Raw genomic sequence first — 23,006 nt, 5'->3', positions numbered from 1 at the left:
AACACTAAAGTCTTCTTCGTAACCTACCACACACACAGTGTTTGGTTATTCTTGTAGTATCTCCTAGTATAAAAATCAATAAGGCAATATCTCCATGAAGGTAAAACTGGTCTCACTGATGTAAACATATCCATTTATTATAAAAAAATCTATTGAGAGTCTAAGGAACTTTGTGCACTGGATAAAACCATCAGATATGCAAATATGAAATGTTAAAATGACAGTTCATTTTCGCATCTTTAAATCTTCTCCAGTTCTTTGAGGAGCTCCCCGAAACTGGTCACGTACCACGAACACCTCTCCTTCACCTGCGGCCTGGTGACGTTCCCGCCAAATCCAATAAATGCACTCTGAGGGCAGAGGGAAATAATATTGTGATCACACAGCCACTCCCAAAATGCTCGGATTGTTTCAAAAATACACAAACAACATGTCAAAGATTTACGTGTGCACACTTGAACAGCACTTACAGCAGGAGGGCAGGCCTCAAGATCAGTGACTCCATCTCCGATCATCACCACAGTCTTGAAGCCGTACTGTTCCTTCAGCAGGCTGATGACCTTCCCCTTTCCACCGCTCTCAGCTGTGGGCTGACTCTCATCAAAACCAGCATACTCTCCTGTAAACACACAGGATGCACAAGTAGAGGTTGACGTCCAAGAACAAGATGACGAGAGACACTTGAGATGAAGGAAAGGTCTGTTTTTGATATCATCAAGCCTCGTCATTTCATTCATAGAGCGAGCACTGATTTGTTTCCCACAAAAAATACACTGGTCCACTCCAGTAAAAAGGGAGAAAAGTCAAATATACCGTTGAAGTAGAACTTGAGCCTGTTTGCATAGACGTGCTGCAGAGGAATGTTGAGCTGAGTGGCCACATGTTCAACGATGCAGCGGAATCCGCCTGAAATGAGGAACACCTTTATGTTGCGCTGGTGCAGATCGTCCACCAGCTCCCTGGATAAACACAAATGGACATTTCGCATCAATCAAATTGGACACATGCATGCAACTGTCTCGTTACAGTTGATTCCGCTGAACCAGTGTGAATAAGTGGCAAGGTTTTTTAAATTATTTTTATTTTGGGGTTGCAGACAATTGGAAACCTCATTTAGACCATAGACTGCACATACAGACAGACGACATGACGACTGGCCAAAAGTGAAATCAAAGTGTTTCTATCACCGCCTGGTGGCTGCAAGTGCACATTTTTCCTGTAAGATTCAATGAGTTATTTGATGCTATAAAAACGAGGTGAAACGTTGTTGATTGGTCGACTGCATGCATCGACACCGCTGCGCCATATGCCGATCGCTACTTCAGACTCTGGCTCCAGAACACGTCATCGGCACAAGACGGCGGCGTTTGTATCTGGGACATTTTGCTTTGTTTCTGTATAGAAGGAGGAAGTGGAGGTGCGTTGTGTATCTTTATATAAAGTCTATGATTTTGGCCAAGAAGCCTTAACTATAAACTGTGGCTGAGCAGGTTTGTGAACAAACCGTGCTTGCACACGTTTTCCAGTCAGGGTGAGTACTTGGACAGCTTTGTGGAGACAGGAAAGGCTTGTAATGATAAATACATGGGAAACACTGCCATGCATGTTGTATGCACATACCAGTATTTCAGTGGAATACAAAGCCCACTGACTGACTGACATTACTTAAAAATAAAGAACAATTGTGACACGCTCACCTGATACCTGGTGTGAGCTGAGGTGGGTGGTCTGTTATCAGCTTGTTCACTTGCTCTCTGGAACATCGGATGATGGAGAGACGCTCAGTCAGGGCCGTTTTAAACGTCAATGAGCCGCCCATAGCTTTCCGAGTCCTGAAATGTGAGCGTAACACAGGATGGCTTCACATCCAGAACCAACGCAGTAATATCAAGTGAAGACGAGGAACGTTGACAACATTTCTGTACATACATCTCAGTGACGGCATCCCCAACACCACAGAATTTGGCGAGTTCATCGATGCCCTCCTCTTTGATGACTGTGCTGTCCACATCGAAACACACAGCATCTGCTCTCCTGAACAGTTCCTTCGTTTGGGAAATTGACGTCATCTTGCTGGGAGGAAAACAAAATGTATATCTGAAAAACACTCAAAAACAGCAGCAGCAGTTCAACTGGATTTACGGGTCTGCCAGCATAGGTTTCTGTTTTCAAAAGGAATATTGTTTTGGTATTTCAAGTTTACACTTTTCATTTTCTTTTTAAATAAAAGCATAAAACACTGACACCTCTCAATTCACGTCAGACAGTGTTTCCTCATGAATGTTTTAAACATTGTTTTATTTTGTTGATGTGCTCCAGCACACGCAACTACTATTGCACTTCTGTCCGTCCTGGGAGAGGGATCCCTCTCTCGTCACTCTCCCTGAGGTTTCTGCATTCAGCCTAGTGGAGGGTTAAGGACTGAGGATGCCACACCGTGTACAGATTGTTAAACCCTATGAGGGGAAACTGTGAATTGTGAATATTGGCTGGAGAAGGTCTCTTGCTATAACATTTTCCAACTAATGTTGACGGTTATGTCTTCATCAGAGTTAGACTAGTAATTATCAAAATCATTGTTTGTAGAATTACATTTATTTATACTTCTGTCTATAATTATTTGTATTATTTGAGTATTTCTTTTGTATATATTTTTAGCAGGGACAGATCGGATTTCACTTTCTTTAACATTGCAAAACAGAGTTTTATTTTATTTGACCAGTTTTCTAATTTCAACAATTTGACTGCTGCTACTACTACTTATATTTTGTACTTTTTGACAGTATGAAACACCTTCATTTCTCTGAGCTCTGCACAAAAGTTTGTTGGACAAAACTTTGAATGCATTTTAAATGATTATCTCTAGATAAAAACATTATGATGTGGCAGCGTTGGGAAGTCACCCGAGGGATAATCACCTGAGGGATAATCTAAAAGTCATGATCTCTAAAGCTGCAGAGGTGAGGAGGAGCTCTGTGGTTTTTCTTTCCCCGGCTGCTGCTGCTGCTGGACTTTGTTGTGTAACTAAAGTCCTGTGCGCAGTGGATGTCTTCAATCCAGTGGCGCAGCAAACTCGTCCATTGGGTGAAATACCGACAGTGTGTGATCCCGGGATCAAACACGTGTCCCTGGCCCGGTGATGTGTGACTAAATAACGTTACATAAAGCAGCAGGCTGCATAAACAAACCATACAAGAGGGTGATGGACATCCTCTGCCCGTGTTGCATCACCCGATGCGCACCGCGGTGCAGTGGACCCGGGCCCCCGCAGACCACCCGTGAAGAAACGGTGGATCCCGGTGATTAAACCAAGTGCATCTGTGTGTTATATTAACCTCCAGATGCAGGAGAAGCCTGTGTAAAGTTAGCATGAACATACGACCGTTACCTGCACCGTGTCCTGTTCTGCTTCCAGCCGCTTTAAACACTTTCTCTTTCCCTGTCGAGCGTCAGGAAACACTCCGCAGCGTCACACTAACACACCGGATGTCTTTACGGTACAATATCCCCCGGTTTCCCGCTGTTACTTACCGGGAAGAGCAGAGTCGATCCGGCAGAAACAGCAGCTGCAGCAGGATTCACCGACCACTCCGCATTCAATGGACTCACCGGGCGCTGACCAATCACAGAGCCGCTGCCGTGGGACCGCCCACTACCCGCTGCCCCGGCTCCATGACAACAGGAACAGTCCATTCATTCATTCATTCATCTTCATAATGTTCAATAAGTGGTTATTCGGTGTCAACATCTGCCAATCACAGGGGAGCAGCTCCGACGACGTCACTTCGAACGAGGAACTAAATTGTCGTTCACTTCCCCGCTCTGTGTGCAGATGAACAAGTGCGTCATGGGTAGGGAGGGGGGTGTCCATTTAGTAAAAAATGTATTGTCATGGGACAAACCATAGAGGATAAACCCCCTTGAGATGTACCATCTCGATTTAGAGGGGGTCCAAAATGGTCTCATCTAATTTTCAAAAGATTGAAAAAATTATATTACACTTTTAATACATTTGGTTCATTCCTTGCCTACGGAGATTAGATTTGCCAGTTACCTGTTGCTTAAAACCTATTATAAAAGTAGGCCTTTTAATGCCTTTTAATGCCTTTTAATGCCTGATTTTGAACTGGTGTTGATTGTTTAAAAAAGTGTTTTGTGTTTAGATTTGTGCTAAAGGTATAAAGATTAATATTATTATTATTATTATTATTATCATTGTTGTATTATTAATAAACTGTAGCATGCCAGATGATGTCAGCTAAGTGGCCGCTCCTTCATTGTGGCCCAGAACCACATTTGTGTTGCCAACAGAAAGCTTCCCACACCCTTTTCTAATCTGGTTTTTACCACTACCCCGAGTGACTCCACCACAACAGCACAGCTCTAAATACATGTCGTGCTGCAGATCTCAGAGTGTGTCCTCGAAGTGTCTTTAACCCTAACCCTAACCCTGGTCCATGAGCAGATGATCTGCTCATGGAGACCATGTCAGGAGTTGGTCTGGGACCAAGTCTGTGGCAATGAGGGCACATTCTTGTGCTCTTGTGATCAGATCACCTGAGCGGGATGTTAATAACAGGGTTTGTGCCTCAGCAGTGTTACTCTTATCTGGTATAACACAGTACAATACATTCTTTTTAAAGTAGATTTCCAGTTATTTTAGTTTCCAGCTGATGTTGAGGGTTTCACCAATGATTTAAAATGGGAACATTCACCTTTTACAGTTGAAATTATAATAATTTTTGTATTATTTTTGCGTCTTAAATGGTTTTATTCTATGTTTTATTCATATTCTCTTATTGCAAAAAGGCCATATCATTTCTTTCAGAAGTGGAAAATAACAACTAGACAACAGTTAATAACAGATTTCTTTATGAATGAAAAACAATCAGGACAGTAGGCCGACTGCAAACGTCTCGCTGTAGTGAAGACGCGTGATCAGAGCAGATGAGACGAGTCCTGAAATCAAATCGACAGGAAAGGGAGGGCTCAAGTGTAGTCCAGTACTCCAGACCGCATGGTGGCGGTAATGAGGCGAGGGTAGTTTGCAAAATCCAATAAATAACTGGGAGAAGACGACAAAGAAGAAGTCTACCGCATACAGCCACGAGTACCAGAGCTGGTTGTGTGGAGCTCAGACAAAAAATGTTTCTATACTCTCTCCTGTGTCGCCTTAAAGTCTGGATCCAAATGGAAGTGTGAGTATTTATGTCAGGACCATGTATTTCAGAGTAAATGTCAGTCATCAGCTTTTATATTCACCTTAACCTCTGTGGTGCGGAAAGCACGTGGTCCTACACATGTGTGTCAGTAATGAGTATTTTAAAGTTAATCTGAGTGAAAGAATGGTGGGTAAATGGTTTTGTAGTAGTGTGACAGCGTGTTTCTAGTTGTATTTACATGTTCTAGCCTCTATAAACCATTACAAGTATCAAGTAGTTTGTATGATGTCGAGGTTAGCCCAATTTTGTGTGCCACAGTTATAAAGCCTTTGCGGATCATTTTCACTTTTCACTGTTATTTATTTGTACACCTCTGTTTTCTGATCAACTCACAGCACCACCCTGGAAAAGGTGTCATGACTCCGACCTCCATCTTTACATAATCAGACCATGTGTCAGAGCAGCAGGAAGTCACTGTGCCCTCCTACAGGAGGAGGACCTCGGTAAAGTGAACAACATGGTAAAGGGACATTTAATGGACTGTATTATTTACTGTTAAGCACAAACTATAGTGAATATCTTCTGCAGCCAGGTCACTAGTGCAGTGCTCATCACAATAAACAATTAAGCTTTAATGATAATATAATGCTAGATATTGGAGTGAATTACTGATATTTCATAGCTAATAATATTTTCATACCCATTTTTACACATCTATGGTCCATTGGCTTGCTTTTGACCCAGAACCTCATTCAAATGCTTTTTAAATGTTTTGTTAATGTGGCCTCGTAAATAGTTGTTGATATCCTGTGTTTTTAATGCATGGAAGAATTCTGTTTTACTCTTGAAATAGTAAATGCAGTCAGACACTATGCTAAATTATTGTTTTCACACACTGACTCAAAAACAGAAGAGTGCTTGTTCTGTGCCTCTTTCTTATCTCAGAGTGAATACAGAAACGTGTTAATAGTTTTGAATTATATGGTTTGTATATGATTATACACAACTGAATATTGTTTTCATTGATTAGACATGCAGTCATATTCGTTCAGATATTGTTGATTAGTTAATTAAGTCAAACAATAAGGATTAGTCCACTTTTTAAACCCTGCTATGAGCTCTGAATGATTTCATGTGTGTAAGAGATGAATTATATAAGTAGATGAATTACTCTCCTAACATATTTTACCTGTTTTCTTCTAGCATGTGCATTTATGGTGAAGTGCTGTGATGCAAGCTCAGTCCTGCAGCCCGTCTCCGCACACTGAAGCGGCTGTGACCTCCAGCCGGTGAAGAACGGCCGGTCGATGGTACGTTTTGTACACTGACGCAGGACATTATTATTCATAGCCCTGTAAATGCTAGAGGAGGCTTGGACGAATTCTGTTCCAGCTGCTCTGTGTTGGACACAGTCAGACACCATGCAAAAGTATCGTCTCATTCCTGCTAAATTACTGGATGTGTGCTGCTCCGGGCCTCATCTTACTCGGCAGGAATGAGTACAGTGATGCACAAGGAAACTGAAGATGCTGCTCTGTTAGAGTTTCTGCTCGTTTTTTGATTTTATGTGTTCTGTTTTGTTAAATTCTACAGAGCAGCCGGTGTCTGTAGCTGAAGCTGGGCTGAGGGAAAACTGTCCACTCCTTCACTCGTGGTAAGAAGATTAAAATATAAGTGACTATTCTCTCCCTGTTTTCTGTTAAACTCAATCATTTTCTCTTTGCTTTTTCCTCCATAGATCCATCATTGGAAGGCAGATCTTATACGTGTGCTCCCTGCCCATGGATGAGTTCTATCAAAGATGTAGTGGATGTGAATGTACCTCCCTCTTTTATAATAAACTTGTAACTGTATTCAGATTGGGTCTCGTGTAATTGTGCTTAAATTTATTGGATAAACTGAATTAAAAAGAATCAAATAAAATGACAAAGGTTTTAAATTAAAAGCAATTTTAATAAATACATTTTAAAGCATAACATTTATGTCCTATAATCTTTACAACTTCCCTTGAAGCTGTTACCAATATCGTACATCCTGCACAACCATCAAAAATCCACACAGTACACACGCGTAAGTCAGTGCCAATTCAAGTATGGAGATTCTCTTTCATAATCCAGTTGCAATAAGTTTCCACAAGTTTAGCTTCAGCTGTTAAGCCAAGGTCTCACAGTTTAAGAATGACATTCGGTAGAGCACAAACCTCCGCAAAGGCTCAACAGTTCCATTAAATTATCTGTCTGTGAATCATTCCCCGTGAAAATGTCAAAATACAATATAAGATATTCAAGAACGTGATGGAAAATTGCAGCATCTACTAATTTGTATGGACCTGTGTTTAAATGTAATGGGTTCTTTCTTGGCCAATGCCCAATCCTTCCAAGTTTCCACTCTGTAGTATTTGCATGATGCAACTGATTTAACACATTCCAGAAAATGGTTTATACAACCAGAAATCAATTATTTTAATGACAATTGTCATTTGAATTTGTTGCGGAGTGTCTCTGATAATTAACATGGAGAAGCTGTTGCCTCCATTTGTTAAAAACAAGCATCAACACATTTTCAAAGCAAATACTTTACAGTGGAGATCTGGATAATTTTAAGTAACAAACTTTAAAACACTTTTTTAACAGTACATTTCTTGTTTTAAAGTCATTTTTTAAACCTTGACCACAAGCGAACTGTTTAACAGTTACACGTCTTACTTGCAGAGTTACAGACACCCATGTGTGCCACACTTGGTACAATTGTACTGCAGTATTGAAAAGCGCTTTTAAAGTCCAATCCACATTAATGACATACTTATTCAACCTTGTGTGGTAGAGGTCAGACACCAGATCGTACAGTGGGGAGAGTACAGCTCCATCAGATGTGCACCTGAGGAACAGGTGCCTGTTACCAGATTTGGTGAATGGGCTCATCTGCCTCGGCAGCAATCGACATCAGGATGGCTTTGGGCGTGTTCTCGAACAGAGCGGCTCTGTTTTGAGTTTGGCCCTTCTTCACCCAGTGGCCGTAGATCTTGAAGGCGCAGGCGTCGATGAGCTTGCGGATGGGCTTGATCGAGTACGGGTCGCTCTTGATCACCTCCTTGGTGACAGGCTTGGCACGGCGGTAGTTGCAGTAGATCTTCATCGTGGCGAGCACTGTCAAGCAGATGACCTGATGGAGAAAGGTCAGCAAAGGTTGCTGGTTATTGGTTTTTTTATATGTTCGAATTGTGGGAAACTATCACGATCCCTGTGAATTTCATGAATTTAAGCTGCTGATTTTTTATGCTCATTAAATGTACTTTGCTTGTATCACAGATTACCCTTTTTCATCTCAGTACTTGAAAATAGCAATTAAGATAACAAATAAATGCAGCCAATAAATTGTAGAATCCAAAAATAAATAAAAACATGAATAAAACATAAAACAGTCAATAAATAGTAAAATAATTCAGGAAAATTTTAAAATACATACACTACCGTTCAAAAGTTTGGGGTCACTTAGAAATTTCCTTATTTTTCAAAGAAAAGCACTGTTTTTTTCAATGAAGATAACATTAAATTAATCAGAAATACACTCTATACATTGTTAATGTGGTAAATGACTATTCTAGGTGGAAACGTCTGGTTTTTAATGAAATATCTACATAGGTGTATAGAGGCCCATTTCCAGCAACTATCACTCCAGTGTTCTAATGGTACATTGTGTTTGCTAATCGCCTTAGAAGACTAATGGATGATTAGAAAACCCTTGAAAACCCTTGTGCAATTATGTTAGCACAGCTGAAAACTGTTTTGCTGGTGAGAGAAGCTACAAAACTGGCCTTCCTTTGAGCTAGTTGAGTATCTGGAGCATCACATTTGTGGGTTCGATTATACTCTCAAAATGGCCAGAAAAAGAGAACTTTCATGTGAAACTCGCCAGTCTATTCTTGTTCTTAGAAATGAAGGCTATTCCATGCGAGAACTTGCGAGGAAACTGAAAATTTCCTACAACGGTGTGTACTACTCCCTGCAGAGAACAGCACAAACGGGCTCTAACCAGAGTAGAAAGAGAAGTGGGAGGCCCCGGTGCACAACTCAGCAAGAAGACAAGTATATTAGAGTCTCTAGTTTGAGAAATAGACGCCTCACAGGTCCTCAACTGGCAGCTTCTTTAAATGGTACCCGCAAAACGACAGTGTCAATGTCTACAGTGAAGAGGCGACTCCGGGATGCCGGCCTTCTAGGCAGAGTGGCAAAGAAAAACCCATATCTGAGACTGGCCAATAAAAAGAAAAGATTGATATGGGCAAAAGAACACAGACATTGGACAGAGGGAGATTGGAAAAAAGTGTTATGGACAGACGAATCAAAGTTTGAGGTGTTTGGATCACACAGAAGAACATTTGTGAGACGCAGAACAGGTGAAAAGATGCTGGAAGAGTGCCTGACGCCATCTGTCAAGCATGGTGGAGGTAATGTGATGGTCTGGGGCTGCTTTGGTGCTGGTAAAGTGGGAGATTTGTACAAGGTAAAAGGGATTTTAAATAAGGAAGGCTATCACTCCATTTTGCAACGCCATGCCATACCCTGTGGACAGCGCTTGATTGGAGCCAATTTCCTCCTACAACAGGACAATGACCCAAAGCACACCTCCAAATTATGCAAGAACTATTTAGGGAAGAAGCAGGCAGCTGGTATGCTGTCTGTAATGGAGTGGCCAGCGCAGTCACCAGATCTCAACCCCATTGAGCTGTTGTGGGAGCAGCTTGACTGTATGGTATGCAAGAAGTGCCCATCAAGCCAATCCAACTTGTGGGAGGTGCTTCAGGAAGCGTGGGGTGAAATTTCTACAGATTACCTCAACAAATTAACAGCTAGAATGCCAAAGGTCTGCAATGCTGTAATTGCTGCAAATGGAGCATTCTTTGACGAAAGCAAAGTTTGAAGAACAAAATTAATATTTCAAATAAAAATCATTATTTCTAACCTTGTCAATGTCTTGACTATATTTTCTATTCATTTTGCAACTCATTTGATAAATAAAAGTGTGAGTTTTCATGGAAAACACAAAATTGTCTGGGTGACCCCAAACTTTTGAACGGTAGTGTACATGCAACACAATAATCCTTATGGGAATTATGTCATTAACATTGAAAATTATACAAAAGGGTGGAAATCAGCTCTAGGAAAAGGGGGGCATGTAAAACATTAAGGTTTTTTTCTTAAAATCTCTGTTGTCTCACCTTGAAGCGTCTGTATGGGCTGAACTGTCGCACTTCATGCACCACATACTGTGAGAAGAACGAGTGGTTCAGAGCATCCATGGCTGTTAAACGCTGCTTCGGATCCACCACCAGCATCCGAGAGATCTGAGGGAACCACATGAAGAGTTTCACTGGTTATTGAATGAGAAAAACCTTAGTGCAACTTCAAAGATTTCTTAAATGATCAGATTCTTTTATTTTATGAAGCTCATTGAAGGTGTAGACTTGAGAAAAAAATCGTACCAAATCTTTAACAGTGTCTGAGCGGTCTTCCCATTCAGGAGATGAGAAGTCGTAGTTACCGGCCAAGATCATCCGCAGCATCAGCGTCTGTTTCCTGTGCCAGAAGGGCGGAGAGCCTGCGAGCAGCGTGTACATGATCACGCCTGAACTCCACCTGTAAACATAAGCCAGAGGGGCTTCAGATTTTAACCATTATATGTTCAAATGACTTTCTGTTGTGGTTTTAGCCTCTGAACAACACTCACATGTCCACAGGGGTCTCATATCCTGCATGTCCTGCGTCCATGGAGCACCCGATGATCTCAGGGGCGAGGTAACCAGGGGTCCCACACACCTCTGCAGTACACACACACATCACAACAGAACACAACTCGCTTGTGTTTCAAGTCCAGTGGATTACATACAACTTCTAAAGATCAGAGCAGAAACATGAACTTAATGTGAAATGATAATTCCAATCTTTTTATGAGCTGTAAAACCATCTGTTAAAGGATTTTTACATGTGTAGATGAGAGTAGTTTAGTCTTAAGGTGTGAGCAGAGCAGTGACATCACTCAGCCAAACAGAATGTTACTTAAACAGATGTAAAATTACTTTTTGAAAATTACTTTGATTAAGTTACATTAGTTGCTCTATTTAACTAAAATAGCACTTACTTAATTACAAAAGGTCACGTAAAAGCTCCAATGTTAAAATAACTTAATAGAAATGAATAGAATGACACTTAGTAGAGTTCTAACCTCCACCAAATCCAAAAGGTTCCCTCATGAAACAACATCTCAATTCACTAGAACCGTATTTCTGTTTTAATCTGCACTTAATTCCACACACTCATCAATATCAGTTCAGATCCATGAATTCATCTCCAAGAAATTAACCAAAATGTTGAAAAAAGCCCATCTCAGGATATTAAATTATACAAATAATGTTTAAAAATAATTCCTGGTTCCGCCCCCTGATGTGGGATCCACTCCAAAATTGTGTGGGTTCTTCCTTGGGTCAGTTCCCACCCCTCCACACAATTTCATGTAAATCAATTGAGTATTTTTGCATCATCCTGCTAAATAAGAAACAAACAAACGCAGACGAAAACATAAGCTCCTTGGCCGAGGTGAATATATATAGAATTTACTCTGCATTCACAGAGTTTGTGTTACAGTCACTGTTTATATGGTAGTAATCTAACACGCACATCACATGCTCTATTTACCAACTAAGCAAAACCATGCGGTGATGTACAGACTCCATAGTGTCTGACTTCCCGCTGCAGACGCTCTGCAGGTCATTGAGGAGACTCAGTGGAAAGGTCAGTGTGCTGTAAGCAGGACTCCAGCAAACAGATCAGAGTGTCCTGTTTCATCTTAACCTTTGTGGGAGCAGCTCAGAGAGAAGATTCTCCTCTGACCACCAGCAGCAGCTGCTGAGCTGAAAAGTTCACCGAGCGTCATAAACATGGGACGTCTATTGGAGCAGGACATTCAGAGACGCTCCACTAGAAGAGACTTCTGCTGCATTCACACCCTGAGTGATTCGGGCCACGTAGAAGTTAACTTGTCTTTGCAGGATGACGTAACATTTATTTAACAATTCAACAGTTTAACTTTCCCCTCGGGAAACAACATTTAAATTCACTAGATCCAGATTTTTGTTTGGATCTGCACCAAATTACACACACTAATAAACTGAAGAACTAAAGAAGCTCCTTGGATGAGAAGTGAAACATCAAGCAAGTCCAGTTGCCCATACATACTGTGCATTTGTACAACTTCTAAAAATCGTAAATATCAGTCCCCTGAACATGGCTGATTTCAGTGAAAGTGATAATAGATTCATGGAAAGATGCATCCTTCCAACAAGTTTCCTTGTCGGTCAAGCAGTTTTTGCATAATCTTGCTTACAAATAAACAAGCAAAGAAAAGGACAGGGATGAAAACATAAGCTCCTTGGAGGAGGTTATAATTTTTGCTGGTGTGTTTCCACACAACCTCTCACTGACCTTTGAGCTTTTGACTCGGCTCAATTTGCATGGCGAAGCCAAAGTCCGTGAGCTTGATGTTCATGTCGTCGTCTAGAAGGATGTTCTCAGGCTTCAGGTCCCGGTGCACGATGTTCTGGTTGTGGAGGAACTGGACCACCTCCAGCAGAGCACGCATGATCTTCCTTAAAACCAACACACACCACAACTCAGACAATGTCTCAAAGAGATGAGGATGATTCTTTCATTTCAGTGACACGCTCGCTGACCTGGTTTCCTTCTCGCTCAGAGTAACTTTCTCTGTGAGGTAGTCAAAAAGTTCACCCTTCTTCATCCTGGAGGACAGAAACTATTTTTGAAAGGCTGGTAATTCATAGTTTAAAATTCAATAACGTTAAACTTGAGATGTGACACTTACAGGTCAAAAACCAAGAAGAAAAAGGCGTTGGACACGTAGCTGTCTTTAAGCTGTACTGGAGAGAGGACAGAGACGTTTGAGACACATTCACTTTTGAATTTAATTAAGTCAGAGACCTCTGGGATCATGTTGATCAGCAAGTTAGTGGGACAAAGGCCAAACAATGTATTTGCTTTGTGTAAGCAATAATAAGACTTGTGTTGGGCAACAGTACATTTCCAAAATAGATTAGATGTGTGTGTGTGGGGGGGGGGGATGTGTCTGTGCTCACTGATGTTGTCCTCTCCGCAGACTTTCTTCAGGATGTCGATCTCCTTCACCGTCGCCTCCCTGATCTCCTCGATCTCCTCCGGGGTCGTCTTGTCCGAGGGGGTGATGTCGATGATCTTCACCGCGTACTCCTGAGACGTCCGCTTGTCGATGCAGCGACGCACCACGCTGCTCACCCCCCTGAGGAGAAACACATCCAGTTCTCTATTTCGACAGCTTTGCCAGTTTACTTATTTCCTCAGAGTTTTTCCGTTAGGACAGCTGGACTCAGGAGGCAACATGGCTGGGGGATTGTACTGAATTTTCACAAAGTAATTTCACATGTTTGACCTTTTCACTTCCCCAAGGAGGTTATGATCTCACACCGGTTCGTTTGTTTGTTTGTCAGCAAGATTACACAAAAAGTACAGAACATATTATCACAAAGGTTAATGGAAGGAGGGGACATGGGCCCAGAATTAACCCATTAAACTTTGATGTAGATCCGGACAAAGGGCTGGATCCAGGAATTATTTTTCAGGGGAGGGATCAGGAGGAAAGAGTCCAAGCTGTTAGGGGCACACATCGAGGTTTGACCAGCCTGTGGTGGGTCTGCCAACTGATGACACGTCCCTAACATCCACTGGTGGTCGCTAATATCTGCTGTTGGTTGGCACCTTATCATCCAACTAATGCAGGAGACTTTCAAACGTACAAGGGATAAATTTCCTCTACGTTTTAAAATGATCTTTGTGATTGTTCATCTGATCTCATGTATTTACTTCAGGACAGACACTTGAAGGTGACCAACATTAAGAAACTATAACTAACACACCGACCCCTGTGTTTGAGAAGCTGATGGTCTCATCCGGTGACCTTGTTGTCTGCATGTGAGACAGTGAGCAACATAATCTAATCTGTCAGCACAGTCCCGGGCTGCTCTCAACACTAAACCCTTTGTGCCAAAAACATGTTATAAGATAATGAATGCAGCCTACTTGAAGTGTGTGTGTGGTTTACATAACAGCACCACTGTCTGACGGGTGGTGGGGAATGACAATGAGCCGGCTCTGCACAGAGGACGGCTCTCAGGGACTTCTGGGAAACTCCAGGGAAACCATTCAGCTTGTTTCTTTTTTTGTACTGTCCACACGAACAGAGGTGGTCAAAATGAACAAATAAACGTTACTAATCTGTTGATCCGCAGCATCAATCCTCTGAACAAACTCTCAGCAATAAAGACAATAAGAATTGTTTCCATAAAATGTTGAACTAGTTCTTTAAAATGAAGCAAACTATTATATTAACTGGACTGGCAACCAGTAGAGAGCAAATACCTCTGCCAAGGGCCAAAAATGTCAAGAACAGTCCCTTTGTATAAATCCACACAAAAAATGTGTTGCCGTACAATAGATGAAAAAAGCCTAACCCCTTAAAATTCAAATTTAAACTAAAATCCACTAGATGTGGATTTGTATCTGAATCCATACCCAATTGCACACACTCATAGGTGTCAGTCCCCCTGCGCATGCCTGATCTTTAAAATCAAGAACCATGCATTCAGTGAAAAAAACACAACGTTAAAGAAATTGATAAAAAAAAGAATTCTGGGATCAGCCCTTAGTCCAGATCTGTACCAAAATTTAATGGAGTATTTATTGGTCCATGTCCCATCCTGCCACCAAGTTTTGTTGAAATCCATTTAATTGTTTTTGTGTAATCCTGCTGACAAACCAACCAACCAACAAACAGGCAGAGGTGAAAACACAACCTCCCTGGCGGAGGCAAAAATATGTGCATCACCTCTTTAAAGGTCACAAATGTCCACTGGTTGTGACAAATGAAAATCAAGTGTGATTTTCTTTCCTTCATCAGAAACAAAAAAATGTAAATGTAAATCAAAACAAAAGATTTTACATTTGTGAGGTCCTGACGCCCATATTCAGACGATATTATTATATACATGTTCTTTATGATCGTACCTTCCCAGAATCTCCTTGGTCTCATACTTGTCGTAGAACTCCTGAGCATCGACACAGTCAGGGATCTCCTCGTCTTTGGTCATGATGGAGTGACGTCAACTTCACCACCACAGATAGAACAGTGTTCTCCTCTCACAGCTCAACACTGCTGGAGGACAACACGTGTTCAACATGTTCAACAGGGCAACAACCACTGACACCACTCGGACAGAGTCATTTATCAGAGCTGGACGTAAAGTCACACGTCTGAAGAAGATATTTGGTGACGGTAAGTATTCGTGTGAAATAAGTTTAGTCAATAACAAACTCTTACTGGCTGCTGGTTTTCAAATGTAAGGATTTACTATTTTTCCCTGATTTCATTGTAAATCGAATTGAATGGGTGTTGGGTCAAACAAAACATTTAATTATCATTTTTCTTTTTGCTCTGCGACTGTATAGAACATATTTCTCTGTTGTATTTTCACATTTCATGAAACAAACATATTGAATAATTGAGAAAAAAATCAAATCTTTCAACATTGCATCCCTGGGTAGTTTTTTATACTTTTGTGTAGATTAATTTGAAACCGTATATGAAGTCTCATAAACTGATCATATGCTTTTAATGTTGCCATGTTCGCTTAATGTTTTAAAATTAAAATGATGTATGCTACTGACTAATGTTGTGACCTCACAGAAAATACTTATTATGCTCAGTTATTCAGAATAGGAATTAAATGTTACTCTATATTACCAATATGATAATAAATTGTTCTGCTTCTTTGCCTCTGAACCACGTCAGATCTCTGATCTAAATATATATAATCTTATTTTCCATTTATAAAAATAAGGAAAACCAATCCATCAGACTAGATAAAAATAACAGATACATGGATTTCATTTAACTTATTTATTTCATGCACATTTGACCTTGTTCTTATATTAAATAAAACACAAATAAAGGGCTGTTTTCAATGGATTTCGATGACTTATATAATGTCAGCTCTGTCTCGTGTTTTTGACAACAAGCACAATGATCGTCCTGAACTTCAGGTCATGTCCGGAGACAGATTTCAGTGTGGACTAATAAAGCAAAGTGCCACCATGTGTGAACTGGATCCCTCTCCTCCTCTCTCACCATTTGACCTTTAACCAGCTACCACAAACCATTGCATTAAAACAAATAAAAGTTGGATCACTCACCGTATCAGTACCGATCACTTCCTGCTGTGAAGATAATCCATAATCAATCCTGGGTCTGTAGAGGAGGAGACGCACACAGAGGTGCAGTGAGTCTGTGGTGCTGCTGCTGCAGCTTTGTGGGGTCACTCCTCTCTCTGCTGAGGGTGAGCTCTAATGTCAGATGCCAAAAATAAGTTGGGAACACAGTGGGAACACACTGCGAACGTGTCCATACAAAAATATGATCAGACCTACACTACACAACATTACTACACATGCAGTGCTCAGCTAGAGGGTCTGAAACCAGGCTGGAGTGACATGACAGCTGCTGGACAGACCTCTGCTTTTAACACTACAAGTCTTATTAGAGAAACTGTGTGTAAAAATAGAAACGTTTCTTGATAAGTCCAGTGTTATAATGTTCCTTCCAGACAGGAACTGGGAGAGGTATTTTCTTTACTGAACAATATCCAAATCAAAATGGCACCTAGTTCAAGATACTGTATAACATAGGGAGCAGGTGCAGCTAGAGAAATGACAGACATGAAACTAAAATAAATTGTATTAAACATAAAGTAAATGATAAGGCCAAAACCAGAAATACTGCACACAGGTTGTATGCTTCCGCCAACAAGTATTTCTAGTCTTCATAATAATTTGTCCAGACTCACGAGGTCACTGTGACCTTTGACCGCTGAAATCTTATTAGTTCATCTTTGTGTCCAGTTTTCAACTGGTCAAAATGTAAGAAATTCCCTACAGGCAGATTTGATATATCATGCACAAGAGATGTTTTGTGAGGCCACCGTGACTTTGATCTTGAACCACTAAAATCGAATCAGTCATTTCCTGAGTCTAAGTGAACATTTGTGCCAAAACTGAGAGGCTTCCCTGGAGGCGTTCTTAAGATGTCGCATTAATGAGATGGACGGACAACCCAAAAACATAATGCCTCCAATCTCTGGCTGACTCTGATACTGGTGCCATATTGGAAGAACATTTTAAGTTGGAACATTTTTGGGGCGGGGAGCCATTAAGGAACATCCAGCATTAGAGCTTCAGAATAAAAGCATTGGTGAAATAAATTATCAGTAGTTTCTGTTAAATCACAAAAAAAACAATTATTGGTATCATTAAAAAATCCTGTCTCAATGAGTCAGTGGATGGACATTTAACATTGTTGGTGGACTTGGAATTTTGAATATCAGGTTCGTATCTTGTGAATAGTTTTTATTGGATAAAGTTGTAAAAGATAATGTTGAGTACAAAATAGAACCTACACCCATGAAAGACGTCATCACACCACACAGAGCATTCACGGTCCAAGTGCTTTATTACAGTGGACATCTACAGAGAGAGATGTGATTTCACAATTTATCAACAAATAATGCAGTTCACCTTATAATAATGATACTGGAGGAATTTTAAATTAAAAGCACTGAAGCAGAAGAAAAACATCAACTCAAAACACTGCAACACAAAACCTATGAACATTATTTATACGACTATGATTACAAGGTCTGCAGCTGTCTCCTGAGAAACAAACACAATGATGTCTGATGATCAAATGTCTAAATGAAGCATGTTTATTAATCTCTTGTGAATTACACCAGTAAGTATCCAGTATGGTTACTTATTGCAGTTTGTGCGTGTACTTCTCTCTCCAGGTATTTGTCTCAGCCTTATGACAAACCTGTGGAGAAAAGACAAGTTTGATTAACACACGGTCTATCATAGTTATTAAGTATTATAATCAGGGATTTGGTTTATTTGACCCCTTTGAACTTTGCAAGAGAAAAAGTCCACCAGTGACTGTTTTGGTATTTTTACTGACTGTGATGTCTAATTTCTTGGAGGATATTCAAATACTTCATATCACTCAACTCTGTACAACCTGCATGAAAAGGTTAAGCAAGTCAATAAACAATAAAGAAAGAAGTTATTTAAACTATGTATGTTTTTGTAAATTAAGTCGCGACACTCTCAGGTGCCACTGCATGATATCAACACGTTTTTCACTGCACACAACAAAATGTATGTAAACGTAGGAGACAGAGGCCTTTGCTTCTGCTGCAAAAAGAATAAATGCCCTGACTATTATGGTTTTTCATTTTAAATTGATTTGTACAGGATCGTGCACAGGAGGTCCAGTTTCAGAGGGTTAAAAATAATACAATACAAGAAAAAAGGTTATATAAAACATTCAGAAACTACTGCTACTCCCTATGGCCACATTGGGTGGTGTAACACATTACAACACAACTCTGATGCCCTTGATGACAAGAGCTTAGGTTTCGCCTTTTTTATTTGTGTTAAATCAAACATAAAAAGTAAAGCCAACCGCAAGATCAAGACTACAAAGACCCTGTATTGATGTGATATAAAATAAAGGATGAAGCCGAAATTGTGTTGAAACATTATGATATAATTACACTTTCCATCAATGAGATGAATTCTTTAGGTATTGGAATAGAAGTAATTCCACACTTCACTCACCATTGGAGAACTTGCACTGCTTGAGCACTTCACTGAAGCCCTCACACAGTTTGAAGTCGCTCTGGTTTTGGGCGCACTCGACGAACTGTTTTAGTTCGTAAGAGCAGGCCTGCTGTTCCTGCTGAGGAGGCTGCTGCTGGTACATGGACTGTGGCTGCTGCTGGTACATGGACTGTGGCTGCTGCTGGTACTGCGGCTGGTACTGCGGCTGCTGGGGCTCCTGAAAGACACGAGGCAGATGATGCAATTATTCATACATCTTGTGTACATACGGTATTTTAAGACCAAAATAATGTATTGAAACGAAGTAATGTTTATAACATCTGGTTAACTGCTAGCTATTTTAGGTCAAATAATATTTTTTCTCCCACAAAAGCTGTGTCCAGTTAATCTGAACATGCATCTTTTCCTCCTCTGTAACCAAATATCTGTACACAGATAAAAACACCAACAAATACCAGGCTATGAAAAGACTACTGCAGGTAAGAAATCAATCACTAAATAAGAAGCACCAACTGCTGATAGAGCTTTACTGAAAACAAGATCACCTAGTTAAGGTGTGAGGTTGCAAATATCATTATTGTTTAGTATGTACATACACAGTGCATGTACTCGCATGTTCGGATCTGTGGATTACATCAAATGTTTGTTTCATCAACACTTCACCACACACACACAATCTTCAGTACCTGTGACCTACCTACCACGATACAGACACTAATCTGATGCTAATCCAGCCCTACGATCGCAGTTTATTTACCTGGTATGTGACGTCAGGCTTGTCGGACTCTGATTGTCCTCCACCGAAGCCTCCACTGAGGGCGTGGCCGATGGTGTGTCCCACTGCCGAGCCCACTGCCACACCGGCGGCTGTAGTCGCCATCTGGGCAAACATACCCGGCTGCCTGGGTGCTGCTGGTGCGCCCACAGCAGAGGCAGGAGCCTGCATTGGAACTGGAGCATGGGAGGGAGGAGGTGCAGCCCTGGCCATGGGTGGAGGTGATGGTGGTGGTGACCGCCTGTGAAGAGAACGTTTATTCAGAGGTTTGGTCCAATTGCAATCAACAGCTGGAAACTATCTGCATTTACTGACATAATTTTAAATAATGTCTTTGAGTTCTCTGGCTCTGTTCAGACCTGGTATTAACATCCATCCTGACAAATCCGATCACAGGTACACTGCGCTAAGTTCGCCTGTTCAGACTTGGCACTAAAATGTGTTTAGTGTTTCTCCTAACACCACTTGTGATCAGATCTCACTTACCCGCTCTACATGACAGAAAATCATCTACGTCATTTGTGTTCGCAGAGAAACAGACGTGTCCGATGTCAATGTTTGTGTGTTGGCGTGAGCAAGAAAGACAGAGAGGAGTCGGGAGCGGCTGAATGAAACTGGTACAGTTCTGCTGCGAAGACGGGTTTAAAAATGCAAGAATTATTTTAGAATCAGAAGTATTTATCATTATGTGGTATTCAGCGTTGTTACTTAGGTGGTGGTTATAAACAAAATAACGTATGGACGGCGATAAGTGTAAGAATACTTTGACTCAGTGTGAAACTGTGGCAGGTCATTGACGTCATGCGAGTGGAAAGTCCTTCATATGTGGCCCAGGGCCGGATTTGTGGGGCTCAGATATCAGGACGCTTTGGGGACACATTTGGCTGCGTTCAGACCTGAACTTAGTGCTGACCACTTGTGATTGGATCACTCAGGATGGATGTTAATACCAAGTCACAGCCTCTGGTATTTAATTATTACTAAATTATTAGTCATTAGTCGATTAAATGTTGTACTTTTAAAAAGAGACAAATGATTAAGAACACTTTAAGAGAAACAATATAATTAACAATGAAGATATATTGTGATAAAACAGTAGAAAACATCAGCAGATCAGTGTGAACACTACAGTAGAAGTAGCAGTGGCCCATGGGGTCAGTTAAGGTCCCTGTTATGAGACTTGCTGCGTTTGGTTGGTTTGGCATTAAAATCATGTTAAAGTACATGGACCTGAGGATGTTGAGACATGGGGACAGGAGGTCAGAGGTTCGATGCTCATGTTAGAAGATCACATTTAAGATAAGACAAATATTACACGTCTGATTATTTATACACTGAAGAAAATCCAAAATGATATCTAGTCGTTTTAATTTACTTGTGGGTTTGTAGGAAACAAATTTAGCGAAGAGTAGTTTTTATATAACAAATCGTTGAAGCGTGTTTGATGCGACACAACAGAAAAATGCCGAAAACACCGTGACCTTCAATTTCTGAATTCCACTGAAGGTTCAACACACGTTTCAAGACGTGTAAATGTACAAAATAATCCACAGTTATAAATGTGTTGAATCTCCAGGAGGCTAACATACGGTGCAGTGACGTAGGTAAAGTGGCTAGCCGGTTCTCTAAACCACTCTCACGGTCGTTACAACAACTTTAAACCCACAAATGTGATTTAAATCGGGCTGTTACCTGGCTGGAGGGGCCATCCTGGATGTCCTGCTTCTGCTTCCTCTCGGCATCGTTATAACTGTTGGTAAAAGTGTTGCTTTTCAGGCGGATTAAGATTCAGACGCGGCGCTCAGGTGCTGTCAAGCTAACTCGACCTTTGGCTAATCGGGAACTTTCCTTGTGTTACATCAGTTGTCTTCCGGGTGACTTCCTCGTATAACGGAACCAATGGAGCCGCCTGCTTCATCTTCTTCTCTGGAGATTAACGGGAGCGTGCACCCACAGTGTTGCACTACCGCCACCCTCAGGCTTTATTCTACCTCGGGCTTTATTCTACCTCGTTATCATAGACTGTATACACACCAGAGAGAACACTGTTGCGTCAAAGAGAACACACACATCCAAGATAACTAAGCAGCTAGTCTGACATCATAGCACCAGGTTTTCCAACAAGCCACGCCCCCAAATATTGACTGTTGCTATAGCAGCGGTAGCTACCTTGGGAAGCCATGGGTTCTTTTGACTTCATGTGACTCTGCACCGCACTGATTTAACGTGATGCATGCTGGTTAGAAATTTTGTCTGACTTTTACCAGCGCTGCAAAACATCACCATGTCACATGACCTTAACATATTGTGGGAGAGTCAGCTGCAATCAGACCGTGCAGTTGTTCTCCTTCAGCTGCAGCACCTGGGTGCATAAAAAAGTACATAAAATGACGGAAACTATCGTTGTTAAACTTTATTCAACGGCCGCAGTAAACACCAGAACATGTGCAAACTGCATCATCATTATAACATCTGTCAAAACCACGCATGTTCACAGTAAGACAAGCTGGAGGGTTTTACTTTACATTTCTTCTTCACCCCTTTAAAATCTTTTATTGCTGCAGCCGGAGGAACTGTACTGTGATCACTCTGCAAGGACTCGGCAAGGAGCTGCCTTTGGGCATTCAAAAACACACATTCATTTTTTAACATCTGCTGTGGAGAAAGAGTCACTTTGCTGAAAATCTTTGTTCAAAAGCCTTCAAATGTCGCAGGCAACGACAATTAAAATGGAAATGGGAATCTGTGGGGGACTAAAGACTAAAACTTATCCAAGTTACACACTTTCATTCTGGTAATCTGGTAACAAGATTCTTGATTAAAAAGGTTTGGAGAAGGCGTTGCACAGTCTGGAGAAGAACCTGCTGATGGCGCTGGATCTTGATGGTGGTGTCACAAGCAGATCTTTGACGACAGAGACAATATATTTGTCCAGTGTTGGGTCTTCAATTTCCAATTCTAACAGCACACTTACAACCCCGTGCCACTTTTTGCAGATTTTTTTGAAAACAGCTTTGTCAAGTTGTTTCATCATTTTTGGGGTGATCTCAAAATCTTCATCCTTGATTTCGACCCATATGTTTTCGAGTAGACGCTCGATGATGGTGTTTGGTGATCTGAGAGTGTTCGACAACTTTGCTTTAGCAAAGATCCTCGAAACCAGCTTCAGAACAATTATCCTGATGGGTAATTTCCTTCCTTCCACTGTTGGTTCTTGCTCTTCTCTGTATTCTTCACTGAATTCAGGAGTGGTCACCTTGCTTTCTGAGCCAGACCCATTACCAGGTGCCGAAGGCAGAC

General features: G+C 41.1%; 3 protein-coding genes, 1 long non-coding RNA gene and 1 other non-coding gene across 8 annotated transcripts; 2 read left to right on the top strand and 3 right to left on the bottom strand.

Annotated features, from left to right (window-relative positions):
• Window positions 1-54: 54 nt before the first annotated feature.
• Window positions 55-3,680, bottom strand: psph (phosphoserine phosphatase). Of its 2 annotated transcripts, none has more exons than XM_034604958.1 (6): window positions 3,532-3,680; window positions 1,930-2,073; window positions 1,698-1,832; window positions 814-959; window positions 471-619; window positions 55-350 (listed from the first exon to the last, which is right to left on the bottom strand). In XM_034604958.1, exons 2-6 carry the CDS (start codon window positions 2,067-2,069, stop codon window positions 240-242), a joined length of 681 nt encoding a protein of 226 aa, XP_034460849.1. In that variant the 5' UTR covers window positions 2,070-2,073; window positions 3,532-3,680; the 3' UTR covers window positions 55-239. The 2 variants fall into 2 exon arrangements, with proteins under 2 accessions (XP_034460849.1, XP_034460850.1); XM_034604959.1 differs by lacking the exon at window positions 3,532-3,680 and adding an exon at window positions 3,189-3,484.
• A 2,274-nt stretch (window positions 3,681-5,954) lies between these two features.
• On the top strand, window positions 5,955-22,555 carry LOC117773234. 2 transcript variants are annotated; one of them, XR_004615882.1, is made up of 4 exons: window positions 5,955-6,472; window positions 6,756-6,813; window positions 6,901-7,657; window positions 22,544-22,555. It is a non-coding gene; the product is annotated as an uncharacterized LOC117773234 (long non-coding RNA). The 2 variants fall into 2 exon arrangements; XR_004615881.1 differs by having other exon boundaries at window positions 6,756-6,816.
• LOC117773514 lies at window positions 5,983-6,120 on the top strand. Its single transcript, XR_004615942.1, has one exon. It is a non-coding gene; the product is annotated as a small nucleolar RNA SNORA15 (small nucleolar RNA).
• On the bottom strand, window positions 7,097-16,589 carry phkg1a (phosphorylase kinase, gamma 1a (muscle)). The gene is made up of 10 exons (XM_034604954.1): window positions 16,454-16,589; window positions 15,269-15,416; window positions 13,309-13,487; window positions 13,038-13,092; window positions 12,889-12,954; window positions 12,641-12,804; window positions 10,890-10,980; window positions 10,645-10,798; window positions 10,381-10,506; window positions 7,097-8,324 (listed from the first exon to the last, which is right to left on the bottom strand). Exons 2-10 carry the CDS (start codon window positions 15,349-15,351, stop codon window positions 8,058-8,060), a joined length of 1,185 nt encoding a protein of 394 aa, XP_034460845.1. The 5' UTR covers window positions 15,352-15,416; window positions 16,454-16,589; the 3' UTR covers window positions 7,097-8,057.
• chchd2 (coiled-coil-helix-coiled-coil-helix domain containing 2) lies at window positions 17,747-21,577 on the bottom strand. 2 transcript variants are annotated; one of them, XR_004615880.1, is made up of 5 exons: window positions 21,399-21,542; window positions 19,689-19,947; window positions 18,929-19,148; window positions 17,975-18,125; window positions 17,747-17,916 (listed from the first exon to the last, which is right to left on the bottom strand). XR_004615880.1 is itself a non-coding variant. In XM_034604956.1 (4 exons), exons 1-4 carry the CDS (start codon window positions 21,446-21,448, stop codon window positions 18,115-18,117), a joined length of 540 nt encoding a protein of 179 aa, XP_034460847.1. In that variant the 5' UTR covers window positions 21,449-21,577; the 3' UTR covers window positions 17,747-18,114. The 2 variants fall into 2 exon arrangements, 1 of the variants encoding a protein (XP_034460847.1); XM_034604956.1 differs by having other exon boundaries at window positions 17,747-18,125; window positions 21,399-21,577.
• Window positions 22,556-23,006: the final 451 nt, after the last annotated feature.

The sequence above is a fragment of the Hippoglossus hippoglossus genome, chromosome 13 (genome assembly GCF_009819705.1).
Source record: "Hippoglossus hippoglossus isolate fHipHip1 chromosome 13, fHipHip1.pri, whole genome shotgun sequence".
Taxonomy (NCBI): Eukaryota; Metazoa; Chordata; class Actinopteri; order Pleuronectiformes; family Pleuronectidae; genus Hippoglossus; species Hippoglossus hippoglossus.
This window is presented reverse-complemented; position numbering and strand designations above follow the sequence as displayed.

What these genes read in the sequence shown, in the direction of transcription:
- psph (XM_034604958.1), bottom strand. Translation starts at nt 2,069, where the DNA reads ATGACGTCAATTTCCCAAACGAAGGAACTGTTCAGGAGAGCAGATGCT. An exon ending in CAGCTCACACCAGGTATCAG is followed by an intron (nt 960 to 1,697) that starts GTGAGCGTGTCA and finishes GTGTTTATCCAG; the next exon opens with GGAGCTGGTGGACGATCTGC. An exon ending in TTGAGGCCTGCCCTCCTGCT is followed by an intron (nt 351 to 470) that starts GTAAGTGCTGTT and finishes CTCTGCCCTCAG; the next exon opens with AGTGCATTTATTGGATTTGG.
- phkg1a (XM_034604954.1), bottom strand. Translation starts at nt 15,351, where the DNA reads ATGACCAAAGACGAGGAGATCCCTGACTGTGTCGATGCTCAGGAGTTC. An exon ending in ACCAAGGAGATTCTGGGAAG is followed by an intron (nt 13,488 to 15,268) that starts GTACGATCATAA and finishes GTTTCTCCTCAG; the next exon opens with GGGGGTGAGCAGCGTGGTGC. An exon ending in GCCGAGTCAAAAGCTCAAAG is followed by an intron (nt 10,981 to 12,640) that starts GTCAGTGAGAGG and finishes TGTGTACTGCAG; the next exon opens with AGGTGTGTGGGACCCCTGGT.
- chchd2 (XM_034604956.1), bottom strand. Translation starts at nt 21,448, where the DNA reads ATGCCGAGAGGAAGCAGAAGCAGGACATCCAGGATGGCCCCTCCAGCC. An exon ending in AGGATGGCCCCTCCAGCCAG is followed by an intron (nt 19,948 to 21,398) that starts GTAACAGCCCGA and finishes TTCTCTTCACAG; the next exon opens with GCGGTCACCACCACCATCAC. An exon ending in AGCCTGACGTCACATACCAG is followed by an intron (nt 19,149 to 19,688) that starts GTAAATAAACTG and finishes CGTGTCTTTCAG; the next exon opens with GAGCCCCAGCAGCCGCAGTA.